This window comes from Neolamprologus brichardi, chromosome 18 (genome assembly GCF_056152115.1).
Source record: "Neolamprologus brichardi isolate AB-2024 chromosome 18, ASM5615211v1, whole genome shotgun sequence".
NCBI lineage: Eukaryota > Metazoa > Chordata > Actinopteri > Cichliformes > Cichlidae > Neolamprologus > Neolamprologus brichardi.
Window position 1 is genome coordinate 15700194 of NC_142121.1, and position 12818 is coordinate 15713011.

The following is a 12818-nucleotide window of genomic DNA, read 5'->3' on the forward strand; positions in this document are numbered from 1 at the left end:
CCACTTCTGCATATGTTTTTATTTCTAACTTATGCATAAAATAGCCTGATTCAAAAGGCTGGAAAAAAAATCTTTGGTTTACTACCAAACTACGGCATTAGTTCTCAAGGGACACCTAAGACATCCTTCATTTAATCAGTGACTGAGTACCACAAACTCTGCATAGTCAGCTAGTTTATTTATTTATTTTATTTAATGTGAAAAGAAAATTTAAAGGATTTTAGGACTAGACATGTACAGACAGCATTAATGAAATGTGTTAGTGATTTCCTAATCCAAATGAAAACAGAAATATTTATCAAAAGACAATAAGGAGTGTAAATACAGTAGATATGATTGGTTACTGGTTTTAAAAATACATTTAAAAAGTGGTGTGAGTTGGTTGTAATACTCCAATTCTCCACTAGGTGGAGCTGAAACCCCACGCTCACCTGTGCACACAAATTGGGGCAATTAAACTTCTCATTCAGTCTGTTATCGTAACTTCTTCTTCTCTGGTTTTCTTTCTTTCTTTATTTGGTGATGCTTTTGTTTTTTGCTGTTATTCAAAGAGAAATATTTTACAGGTCAGTGACGTACGAAAACGTCGTCGACGGGCGTGTTTCTGTTCGTGTGTGTGTGTGTGTGTGTGTGTGTGTGTGTAGAAATGTAGGAAGTAACGTTAACCTAACTTTCGGACCAGGACGACGCGGAGACGTAAATCCTGAGTTTCTGAACGAAGTTGTGATTTCTAGGAGTAAAGACGACGCCGACCTGCTGGGAAATTATTCTGTCTTCATTTGAAAGTCTCTCTTAACAGTTTCTTGGCTCGCTTTTACTTTAACAATCAGGTGAAGGTAGTTTTTTGTTTGTTTATTTATTCCTCCTTAAAAGTAGTGCGATAGGAGTCGGTTAGCGCCAAACGGAGGTGCAGAGATCTTCGTCTTCCCCGCGGCTGTCTTTTCTGCTTTTAAAGATGAAATGAGAGGTTTTGCTCAAAAGGTGAGGCTCGTTTTGGCATTTTAATTCTTTAGTGCTGTTTATCTGTGTGGGTGTTCACTTGGGAATTTAGATGGGAATAGTGGGAACTTAAACACTGCTGTTTGTCCTTCTTTTCCTGATTGTGTGTGTGTGTGTGTGTGTGTGTGTGTGTGCTTACACAGCGGACCCCTGCTGAGGTTTTGGAGCAGTGAGTTATGCTGAGGACTGTCTCTGACTGTCAGGATGAGCACTACAGATGGATCTGGGGCCCAAGAGTATGATGAAGAGGCCCGTGTTGTGCAGATCTACCCCAGGGTGTCGTATGACACAGCTGCCTACTGTCCCCTGCAGATCAGTGTTGGGGACACCGTGGCGTTGGTCATCCACAATGCTGTGGTTACTCTGGACCTGGACCCCAACCAGGCATACGACCTGCTGGAGGTGAGGAAGAGCGGGGGAAAGGAGAGGCCGCTGGACGCAGGGGACTCCCCTTTGGAGCGAGTCCTGCTGTGGCCCACAGAGGTGCAGAAGTGGCACCCTCAGAGCAAAGGGTACTACTTCATCCTGCAGCAGCAGCAGGTCAACAAAGGAGGGTGCAGAGCAGAGATCTGCACAGGGGAGTGTGATGACCTCTGCAGCCTCTCCACACTGACTGAGGAGAATGTTCTGGAGGTTTTACGCCAACGCTTCTACAAGCACAAAATCTACACCTACGCCAACAAGATCCTCATCGCCATCAATCCCAATAAGTTCCTGCCTGTTTACTACAACCCCATGTACGTCAAAATGTACGAGAACCAGCCACTGGGAAAACTGAGTCCTCACATTTTTGCCATCGCCGACGTGACCTTCCGCGCTATGCTGAACAGGCAGGCTAACCAGTGTATTGTGATAACTGGTGAGAGTGGCTCAGGGAAGACTGAAAGCAGCAGTTATCTCATTCATTGCTTGACTTCACTCAGCCAGAACATGTACTCCAGCGGGCTGGAAAGGACCATCCTCGGGTCCGGGCCGGTGTTGGAGGTAGGTCACTGTTATGTTATGTGATGCAGCTCAAACCACTGATATAGAAAAAATTTAAAATAAAAGTTGGAGCAGTCCAGAGTTTGCCCCCCCCCCCCCCCCCCCCCCCAAAAAAAAGAGGCAGAGGCAACAAGATACCAGAGCTTCTCACATAGCACAACATCTGATAAAAATCACCTTCAATTGTTATCATTTAGGTGTAGAAACACTGAAGAATTCACATTGTTGCCTCCTGATTCACCAAAACAGTTCACCAAGTCGACTGATTCCAACTGCCACAAACATTTTTCACAGCGTCTCTATTATCTGTTAAATATCACTCCAAACTCGATGAGCAAAACCCACGATTGGAAAAAATCAGTCCTTGCTTTGTGACATTTGACAAAACAGTCAACCTTTTCTTTAAAAGAGAGGTGATTTCCTGGCATGAGAAATTATCACTTTAGATTTTAGATCTTGCAGATAGCAGCACACCCATCTACCTCTCCGGGTTTTTTTTTTTTTTTCTTTTACTGAAAACATATTTTCAGTATTTCTACCTGTAACCCCAATTTTCTCTCTCTCTCCCTCTCTTTTTTTTCTTCACCAGCACATACTGCAAACCCCAAATAACATTTTTCGTTGAAACATATTAGTTTTGGTTAATTTTAGAGCAGGTGTGTCAAACTTGTTTTAGTTTATGGGTCACACATTGCTTGAGCTGACGGTACAGTGGGGCAAACCAGTAAAACCACTGTAACATACACTAAATAAAAAAAAAAATAAAAGAAGTGCAAAAAAAAGTACATTCAAAACTTCCACCTGGGCCAAGGCCAAGCCCTTAGAAAGCTGCAGCTATACACCAGACATCAGACAGATTAACAGAATGGAATGTCTTAACAAATGTGGTGAAACACTTAAATCTATACATCTTGACACTACTTTCATTAGATTACATTCCACTGTGGTTTGCAAACTGTAAAGTCATAAAACCTTCAGATCAATGGCATTTTTGCCATTTATGGTGGTGTAGTGGTTAGCACTGTCACCAAAGAGAGTGGCTCAGCGTGGTTTACCTGGGGTTCTTGATTCCTCTGTGTGGAGTCCGCGTGCTCTTTCATGTTTCACGTGTAACTAAATGCCCTCATTCACCAGGTGTTATTTGGCACAGATTTTCACACTGGGTGCCCTTTCTAACATGTCCACGATACAGGGATTTGTGTTTTCTCCCGGTCTCAAACCAAGATTTCTTGTATATTATCTGAATGTGTTAGCTGCTACACTGTGGAGTAGGGCTGCCACACACGATTATTGTGATAGTCGACTAGTCACCGATCAATTTTGCGATTAGTCGGCTAATCAGATCATGCATCCATTGGACGCAAAACATACAGCTTATTGAACCAGCATGCATCTTCTCTTATATAACTATCATTAGCTTACAGCTTTAAGTGTTTAAGGTATGTGCTAACTAAAAATAAAGACAAGATGATCGTTTATTAAACTTTTCATGAAATTAGCAGATTGTCTTGGTGGAGTTTAATAAACTCAGCCAGCTACTCCTTGCTATCCAAAATATAACAGGACATTGGAGTAAATTCTCGATCATCTCACACTTCTGTTTAATCAGTTGTCTGTTTGACGTTTATCCTACTGCTTTCGGGATCTTACAAAGCTTCAAACGACGCGTCGACTATTAAAATAATTGGTCGTCAATGATTTTGATAGTCGACTAATTGTGGCAGCAAAATCCATAATAGGGGACCCCCCTGGTAACCACAGGTCTCTAGGGAAAAGTGCCTAGTTTGTAAACAGTTGGGGAGTGGTTCCTGGCAGTTGCAAAGTAAAATTGGAGGACAAAGGGGTGCTTCACTGAAAACTTCTGTGATTGGTTTGGTAGCCAGCAGACTATCGCAGGCACCAATAGATGTCGACTTGTCAGTTTTTGTGCTATTTGTTCAAGTTTCACCTCAGCTCGCAGCATAAACAAGCATTTGCAGGCCCGCAAGTTTGACACTTTTTGTTTTTAGAGAGTGATTATGTCATCTCACTAGCGGACTAATGCTGATCATTTGATTCTGCTGCAGTGACTGACGTGACTAAAGCGGAAAGATTGCTTCAAGCTGAGGTCTGACTTGTGCTGATACGAGTTTTCTGATGGATGAGGGTGATTTTTGTTTTCTTATCCTTTTTTTAGACATGCAAATGAAATACAAAATGTTCCAAATAGTGAAACCACTGACTAGTAACTTCCTGCAGCAGAAACCTCAGCTTAATCAAGATAAACCACAAACAAATTCAGCTCTAAAGGAAGCTCCTGTAATCCTTTACTAGTGAAAAGCTCTGAAGAGCTATTAATACCATCACATTAGAATAGGAAAACAAATGAGCATTGCTGTTTTTGTTTGTGATCTATGTGTTTTGCAAACATGTCTCACATCAGGATTTACATGAAGCTCAAACAATTTCCCAAAATGTGAAGGCACCAGAAAGTAAAGCAAAGTCTGCTGGCTGGGAATTCCCACTTCTTCTTTTTTTTTAACCCACCGCTGTAGTTTCACTGTAGTCTGTGTTGTTTCTATCACACCAGCATCATGCTACAGTGTCCGTGTAAATGAGTAACGACACATTCCCCACTTGCTTTCTGTTTCATTTACCTGTTGCACAATTGCACAATGCATGACAGAGAGCAGACATGAAACTAGGCCAGATGCTTTTCCTCTTTCAAACGTATCTAAGTGTGTGTTGTATTTGCTCAAGGACTGAGAGGAGTTCGCTGACTTGGTGACAGAGATTCGCTTAAATCTCTCCCAGCTACCAAAATGTGTAAGAATGCTCTGTTTGAGTTTATGTACAGGCTTTATCTCTTTGTTGGTACAGCAACTAACCTCTTACACAAAGGATATCATCCCACTTTGTTTCCGATTATGCACGCACACATACATTCACACACCCACTTGCAAACACAATCCCAAAGGACTAGCTTTTCACTGGACAGTTGCTAAATATGGATTCTTCTTCGCTCTAAACAAGTTGAGCGAGTTTCTCCTTCCAACAGGTTGCAGCATAAATATTTTTCCTGTTAGCTGAGCTTTACCTCCTTTTATAGTGTGTTGTGCTCTGTTCCCAAAAAGCTTATGGGGAATCGCCGATTTAGCTGTGTGGTTTATTTAGTATATCTTTATTTGTGTTTACTGTGGTTTATCTGTTGTATTTTATTTCTTTGTTCAACATTTTGCTAGTTTAAAAAAAATAAATCTTTACTGACGTCTGAGTTGTCACGCCACAGTGTTTACCACAGAAAGTCTGGCCTTGCAGCAGGAAAAAGGCACTCTTGTAGCAATCAGGATCAGTTGACATTAATCTCTTTCGGGGGGGGGGGGGGGGGGGGTTATTGTTGTGTAGTTAAGCCACTGGGATTTCCTTGTATGCATGAGTCACGCCTCAAGAGTTGTTCCTTTTTATCTAAAATCTGAAAATATTGGGCCTTCTGTTTTTTCCCTGTAACTTTCAGTGTTATCTCAACTGTTGTTGGCACGTAGTGGAAAGTACACCTAGCTTTGATCTTCCTGATGCTAGGAAACGGCTACTGACTTCAGACTATTTGTCATGTGTCATTAAAATCTGCAGTCTTTAGTCCGCAGATGACGACACCTTGCATTATCCAGAAATGGTGAATGATTGATTGGGTAGGTATTGGTGATCAGGAATGAGATTGCTGAGTTCCACTGGGAGAATTTGCTGGGTGTTGTCTTGAATGAAACAGAGTAGAGAAAAGAAACAGGAACGTGTCAGAACATGCTTGGGCAGGCCTGCTGCTAAACATAAAGAACAAAGTATAAATCAGTTTTCTCTCTCTCTCTGTATCCCTCTGCTCTCTCAAAAAGGCACTCTTTCAATCAATGCCCCTGGTTAGTTTAATCCATGGATCATGGATTTTCACAAGTCCACATATCGAAGGAGATTACAGATTATTTGAAGCTGTTCTGTCCCATTTTCCCCTTTTCCGCCTTCAGTATTCCACAGTCCATTTGGCACCAGTTCCATTACTTATTTTGATTTGCAAGTCAGCAACTGTGACATTTAGGTGTTCACTGGTAAACATGAGCTAGGCCAACCATTCTTAGTGTGGGAATTGGCCCCCAAAAAAGGAGAAGTTAAATGAGCAGGATTTCGAAAGCGTTTAGATGATGTGCTTGATGCATTTTACATGATGTACGTGTCTGTCTGTCTCAGTGTTTGTTTCTTTGTCCTTGACCAAGAGTTGGACAATCAAACGTGACAAAAATCTCAGGCCCCTGAAGGTTATTTACTATATCAGACATTATCATGTCATTGTGTTGCCCAGCAATCACCTAGCATTATGATTATATTAGCAGCATGATAGCATTTATGCACCTAGCAATAAAAGCACCAAACCATTTTTTTTATTGTCATGACAGTAACCTCTCACCTGTACTGTCAAAAGCCAAATCATACAAGCTTAAAGCAATGTGCTAGGTGATTTTTTTTTTATTGTTTTACATATAACCATCCTCTACCACACTTTTCTTTTTTTTTTTTTTGCTTTAGTCAGTGTGATTAAGTACAGTCTGCTAACAGAACAAATAAGTCAAACAGTACTGTATTATGCAAATGCATTATTCAAATAAAACAAGACAGAACATTGCTGCTGTTGATATAATATTCATATTCAAATCAGCGGTGAAAGGTGTCGCAGACTGTCTGCACACAAGCTGGAGAACCACAAAATTTAATGAAAGAATAAAATAACTACTGCTTGCCAACGATAAACAGAATTAATGCCACGTTTTTTTTGTGTATTAGCAACTTTATTTTTATTGTCATCAATTATAATTTCATTTCCAATTTTTTTTGTTTTTAATCAGGATCTCCATCAGCTTCGGTCTAAGCTGATCTACCTGGGATCTGTATACACACCATCCAACAGCCACGGCACATAAACATGAAAGAAGCAGGTTCCTCTTACACAGGCAGCATTGAGTTTCATAGACAGAACAATAAGAAATTATAAAATAAAACACCTGCATTAGAGTCAATACATAATCACTCTACAGACATAACGTATTCTCCAGTATAATTTCTATTTTACCCGTGTTAGAGAGAGCAGCAAGCAGAGTCTTGATCCCAGTATAAAGTCTTTCCTCTTTATACTGCATACCAGCTATCTTTTTGTCTCTCCACATACCTTTCATTTTTTCCCAGCTGCATCCACCAACATTATTTAGTTGCCTTTGTTCTTTATGTGAAATTGATTCATATGAAATTTAAAAGGCAATTTGATAGTCTGTCGAAATTTACATGGGTGTAATTTTGAGAACTTTTCAGTGATTTTTAAAGTTGTTCCTCCTGGCATGTGATCAGAGCTGTGTGTGTATCTAGCTCACTGTCTGCACCGCTGCTCTGACCTGTTAGGACATGACCGTCAGCCGAGCATATAATGGAAAGAAGTGTAAGGATATCTTCAGAGAAGGGATGTTGGGGCGATCGTGGCTCAAGAGTTGGGTGTTCGTCTTGTAATCGGAAGGTTGCCGGTTCGAGCCCGGCTCGGACAGTCTCGGTCGTTGTGTCCTTCACCTACCGCCTACTGGTGATTGCCAGAGGGGCCGATGGCACGATATGGCAGCCTCGCCTCTGTCAGTCTGCCCCAGAGCAGCTGTGGCTACAACTGTAGTTTGCCTTCACCAGTGTATGGATGTGAGAGTGAATGAATAGTGGTATTGTAAAGCGCTTTGGGGGGTCCCGAAAAGCGCTATATAAATGCAATCCATTATTATTATTATTATTATTATTGTTAGTTTAGTTTGTGTCCCTCAGACATTCCAAACTGTTTTCACCTGGGCCTGATTAGGAAAAACTAAACCCAAAAAACCCCAAAAAAATGCAGATGATTAGCTGTCTTTGAGTGTGAAGAAGCGTAATTAATTCCCGTAAACATCGCCCATTACAACAAAACCTGAACAGCCTGAGGTTCCTAAGAAAGAGCAAGGTACAGCGCCCGGATTTTCCACATTGAGTCATCATGCTAAAAATACAGTCACAGACAATTTATCATCCTTACTTCAGTGACAGGGTGGTGACTTTGTCTTTAAAACAGTCAAACTGACCTAAGTGCTCTGATTTGGCTTAAATGAGCAGCCCCCAAAACTTTGCTTTCCTTTTTAGAAAGTTTTCAAATAATCTGGGGGGACAAATTGGACCGTTTGGTAGACAGAATCCATGTGCGTCTCACTCTGTCGCACATGCATGCAAGCTTTAGATGGTTGGCATGGATGAGTCAGCAGCATCTATTAAGTGACAAACAATTATGGGCCTTTATCTGAGACTTTTAATAGCGGGACTAAGAAGAGACCTGATAACCGTGACAGTGGTCATAAAATTCCTTCAAGGAAGGGAAATAAATATTAGTTTAATTGATAACAAATATAAAAGACAAAAAGCCGGTGGTATAAGAACCAGCTGATGTTGAGAATTTTAAAAGGATGCATTAATCAGCGCTTAGCTGATAGGTTTTAGTTTTTGAATAAACATTTGTGAGGTTGAGCAACAGCAGGCAGAAAATACCAGCCAACAAAGAAGGAACTGGGCCTTAAATGACAGCAAATCTCTTTTGTTTCTCTTTTTTGTTTTTGTTTTCATGAACTCATGAGCAAAACACAATTTTAATGAGCTTCTGTTCTCAGTGCTCCTGCTTGTAATAGAGATGAACAGCTGTTAGCGACTTCTCTGAGCAAAACAGGTTAATCTGCAGAAAACACAAAAACAGTTTATAAAGTGAAGGTGCTTTTTTGCTTTCCTTTTTGTGTTCACTCCTGATTTATAAGAAGGGCACTAAAGCACAACTCATTTACACCAACTCTATCCATGTCATTACATAAAGCCGGCTAATGGTAACAGTAATCTGCCATCCACAAACCTACATTTACTGTGTTTGGGTGCCAGTGTTTGTGGAAAACATGCCAATAAATTTGTCTGTTTATTTTACTGAAAACTGATGTTTTTTATGTTTTAAACAGGCCTTTGGCAACGCCAAGACCACAAAGAATAACAACTCCAGTCGCTTTGGGAAGTTCATCCAGCTCAACTACCTGGAAAGTGGTGTCATCAGAGGGTAAAGTGCCCTTTATTGTTTTTCTCATGGACCACCTCTGATTGAGTCGTGTCTCTTCAAAGTTAACCGTTTGCTTCATAGTAGTTTTTCTTCCAGTGTCACAAAAGAACAATGGCAGCTTCATGGGTTTTGTTGACGTTCTCTTCCTTTGTCTCTCGTTCAGGGCCGTTATTGAAAAGTACCTACTGGAAAAATGCCGCGTGGTGACCAGAGATAAGAGTGAGAGGTATAAATAAGACTCAAATAGAATACAAGATTCAAACATGTGCAATTTTTAGAAAATCTCTTCTGGCACTAATCATGTTCACACCACTCCCCAGTTTGTACAAGAAACCTCATGTCTACCATAGCCCAATAAAGGGGCTGAGTCATTAGGAAAGTTGAAGTGAAAATTGCTTCTCCTGCAGAAACTTCCATGTGTTCTACTATCTGCTGATGGGCGCGTCCAAAGACGAGCAGGAGGAGCTACATCTTCTAAAGCCACAGGATTATCTCTACCTCAAACAGGTACCTTTGATCCACAGGCTTTACAGCAGCAGTGAGAGAGAAAGTGGAAGACCAGCTTAAATACATGCCATATATAACATTATCAAATAGGTGAAAACCAGCGAGATATGTTTTACGGAAACAGACCTACAGGGTCTTGAAACTTCTTGGAAGTAAAGAGAAGCCTGTGAAAGCAGCTGCAGTATAATTAATAAACAGATATTCACATGAAGCTAAAAAAAACTACACTTTAATTGCACTTAACACCACACATGCTTTTCCTCCAAATAATATTACTATATGGAGGACCTAGGACATGTTCGTTACTTTTCTCACTGACTCTTTTAACCTCGTCTCCCTGTTTATAGATGTAGATTTAACTGAAATTACAGTTTAACCACCTGATAAGAGTGTCTTCTGTTTATTGCATCAACGGGGAAAATTTATATTTCCATTTATGTTTTTAATTTTTTTAGTAGCTTTTATATTTTAATGATGATAAACATTTGTTTTTATATTTTCCTCATTATAGTCATGTGACATTCATCTGTCGTGTGTCATAGCCAGCAGCCCATACCTTCAAAGGAAGGTGATTGGATTTTGTGGCAACATTGACTTATACTATGTCACCACACAATGCAACAGTAACTGAAATGCTACAAACTGGAGTAAATACAATCCAGTTTCATTTCTATAGCAACAACAGCAATAGCTATCTGTAGGGGCTGAAAACTTGCCTTCTTTGTGAGGATGAAGAGGAACCATAACCCTAAAAAGAGTCCCTGGTACACCACCAACCTGTTCATGTCTCTAATTGTTTTTCCTCTTGTGGTGACACACCCGCTGAGGAACAAACGCTGGGTAATGGCGATTCTGTTTTGAGACATGTTAAGCTAGAGACACTAGCCGTAGTGAATTGTCGTTTAAGAACCAGAGCAGGGGACAGTGAAGGCACTTGAACCTGCTGGCCAACGATAAACATAAATGTTGTGTCAGTGTAGATGTGTATGTATGTATGCTTTACCTGAGGTTGTTCATTATGCAGCTGATGTACAGGAAATAAACATCTGTTCACGTAAAGCTGAAAAACTGCACTTTTAACTGAAACACTGCCCGTGCTTCTCCACTAAATTACATTATTAAATGCAGGACTTAAGAACAAGTCTGGCATGTTTGTTTATTTTTCACTGACTCTTTTACCCTTGTCTCCCTGTTTATAGATGTAGATTTAACTGAAATTACAGTTTAACCACCTGAAAAGAGTGCTTGTACACTCGGACATGCGCAGACTGTTTTCTTTCGTGGTGATGAAGGGAAATGCTGGGCTGGCATGTAAAAGGGTATTTATTCTTCCAGGACCTGAAGCTCAGTAAAGGACCTCTCCAACAGCCAAACCCATGATATGACATTGACCAATAAGATGAAAGGAAGAAAAATCGGGTCAAAATTTGTACTTGTAACTTTAAACTTGCACACAAGCAAAGGGACTTGAGCGCAGAGTTTTATACGTAGTTTTTTGCTTTGTGTGTGCAACCTGTGCGACCTTAACGAAAAAATTTGTAACTTGTAAATATTTTTTACGAACAAAAATCTTTTTTACACGCGCACAAATTCTCATCTAAAGATGCACAAACATCAAATTTTCAGATATTTCGGTTTACAAGATTACAAAACTCAGTTCACAAATACGCATTTGATTTAGAAGTACAAATTATTTATTACCACAATTTGAGCCCATAGTGCAGCAGCTTGTATTCTGCCAGTGTATACATCTGCCACTGCTCTCGTGTTCTTTCCTCTAATAGTTCATTCACTGTGAAGACGCGATCACTGCTGAAGTCTTGTACGTATCAGAAAAAGCAACTTTTGCTCAGTATTTCAAGTCCAACATGATCAGCTCAGTTTCACTCATGAAGACGTGCCAGTGCACAAGTATACATGGAAACAGCAGCGATACCCACTGCAATACAGACTCCATACCGGTGCATGCACACAAAAAAATCCACAGAGAAAGCATTTGATCTCAGCGTTACTGAGTTAAACCAAACATACAGGTTTGTGCATTCCTCAGTTTGCATGTACTTGCATGATGCAGTGTGTGGATTCTTATATAACTACATCCATAAACATCGGTCTTTGCTTAACATGTATTTCTGTTCTGCATGCTCTACAGGAAGACCTGCTTTTAGACGATGAGGAGAAACTTGGGCAAGAGTACAGGAGGCTCCATCAAGCTATGGAGATGGTTGGGTTCCTGCCCTCCACTAAGAAACAGTATGTATGATAATGATAGTAAGAGCTAAAATGCTACAGACTAGAATAAAAGTTATACTATACTAGTGTCGGTAACAGGTCAGAGCTTGTACGAAAGCACCTGGCAGCCTCGGGACAAGGCATGTGCAGAAAAGCAAAAACAACATAGTTTGCATGCTGTTCAGGTTGGTTTCCCTGACAAAAAACCACCCACAGCAATTCATAGTTTGAAAAGGTGGGAAGTTTAAAAAAACAAAAGTAGCAATAAAGGGTTTCATAGATTTGGTCATGATTAACTCTCTTTTTATATTGAAGGAGGTGCAGACTTACACATGCAGCTTGCGTTTAAGCTTTTTTCTTTTAAGATAATGTGAAGTATCAGTAGTACTGGATGTCCCAAAAGGCAGCACTGATATATTTAGAGCAACAAAACAATGTTAAATATGCCACCAGTTCATCAGTGATGTGTGGATGAGATTGAGGGGGAAAAAAGTTCAAACAATAATGTAAAAGTAATTGTGTGTCCTTTGGCTGTCTCATTTGGTTTTGGGCACAACTAGATTAACTTTGCATGGTTCACAGTTTTAAGTAATCCGTATTTAGCTCATACGTTTGTTTTGTGGGTTTTGCTGAGATGACTACATTGAAGATGTTGCCAGTGTCATTTAGAGCAATCTGAGGCTTTAAGGAACACTGACCACCTTTAATATGAACACTTAAAAAGTAAAAATCCATCAATTTTCTTCTACTTATTTAATTAAAGGGGCGGAGGCCTGGTGCCTGCCCCAAGACAGGCCCTTGGGTTTGAATCCATCTGTGTGGACTTTGCATGTTCTCTCCACGTGCTCCAGCCTCCTCCCACAATCCATTCAGGTCTTTGGACTGTGGGAGGAAGCAGACGAGGTTGAATAGACAGATTATATTACGGATACAGATTATATTGAAATTTAAATTCTGTGATACTATATGACAAAGTGGACATTTG

General features: G+C 40.3%; 1 protein-coding gene across 4 annotated transcripts in view; it reads left to right on the forward strand.

Moving 5' to 3' along the window:
• Positions 1 to 535: 535 nt before the first annotated feature.
• The window catches only part of myo9b (myosin IXb), a 31572-nt gene continuing 19289 nt past the window's right edge, over positions 536 to 12818 (forward strand). For 3 of the 4 annotated variants that reach the window (XM_087831399.1, XM_087831396.1, XM_087831397.1), the window contains exons 1-6: positions 539 to 981; positions 1143 to 1983; positions 9000 to 9094; positions 9258 to 9320; positions 9502 to 9601; positions 11754 to 11854. In XM_087831399.1, coding sequence (XP_087687525.1) covers positions 1204 to 1983; positions 9000 to 9094; positions 9258 to 9320; positions 9502 to 9601; positions 11754 to 11854 — 1139 coding nt within the window. In that variant the 5' untranslated portion in view covers positions 539 to 981; positions 1143 to 1203. Of the gene's footprint in view, positions 982 to 1142; positions 1984 to 8999; positions 9095 to 9257; positions 9321 to 9501; positions 9602 to 11753; positions 11855 to 12818 lie in introns of all 4 variants that reach the window. The other variant, XR_015716758.1, reaches the window with a different exon arrangement.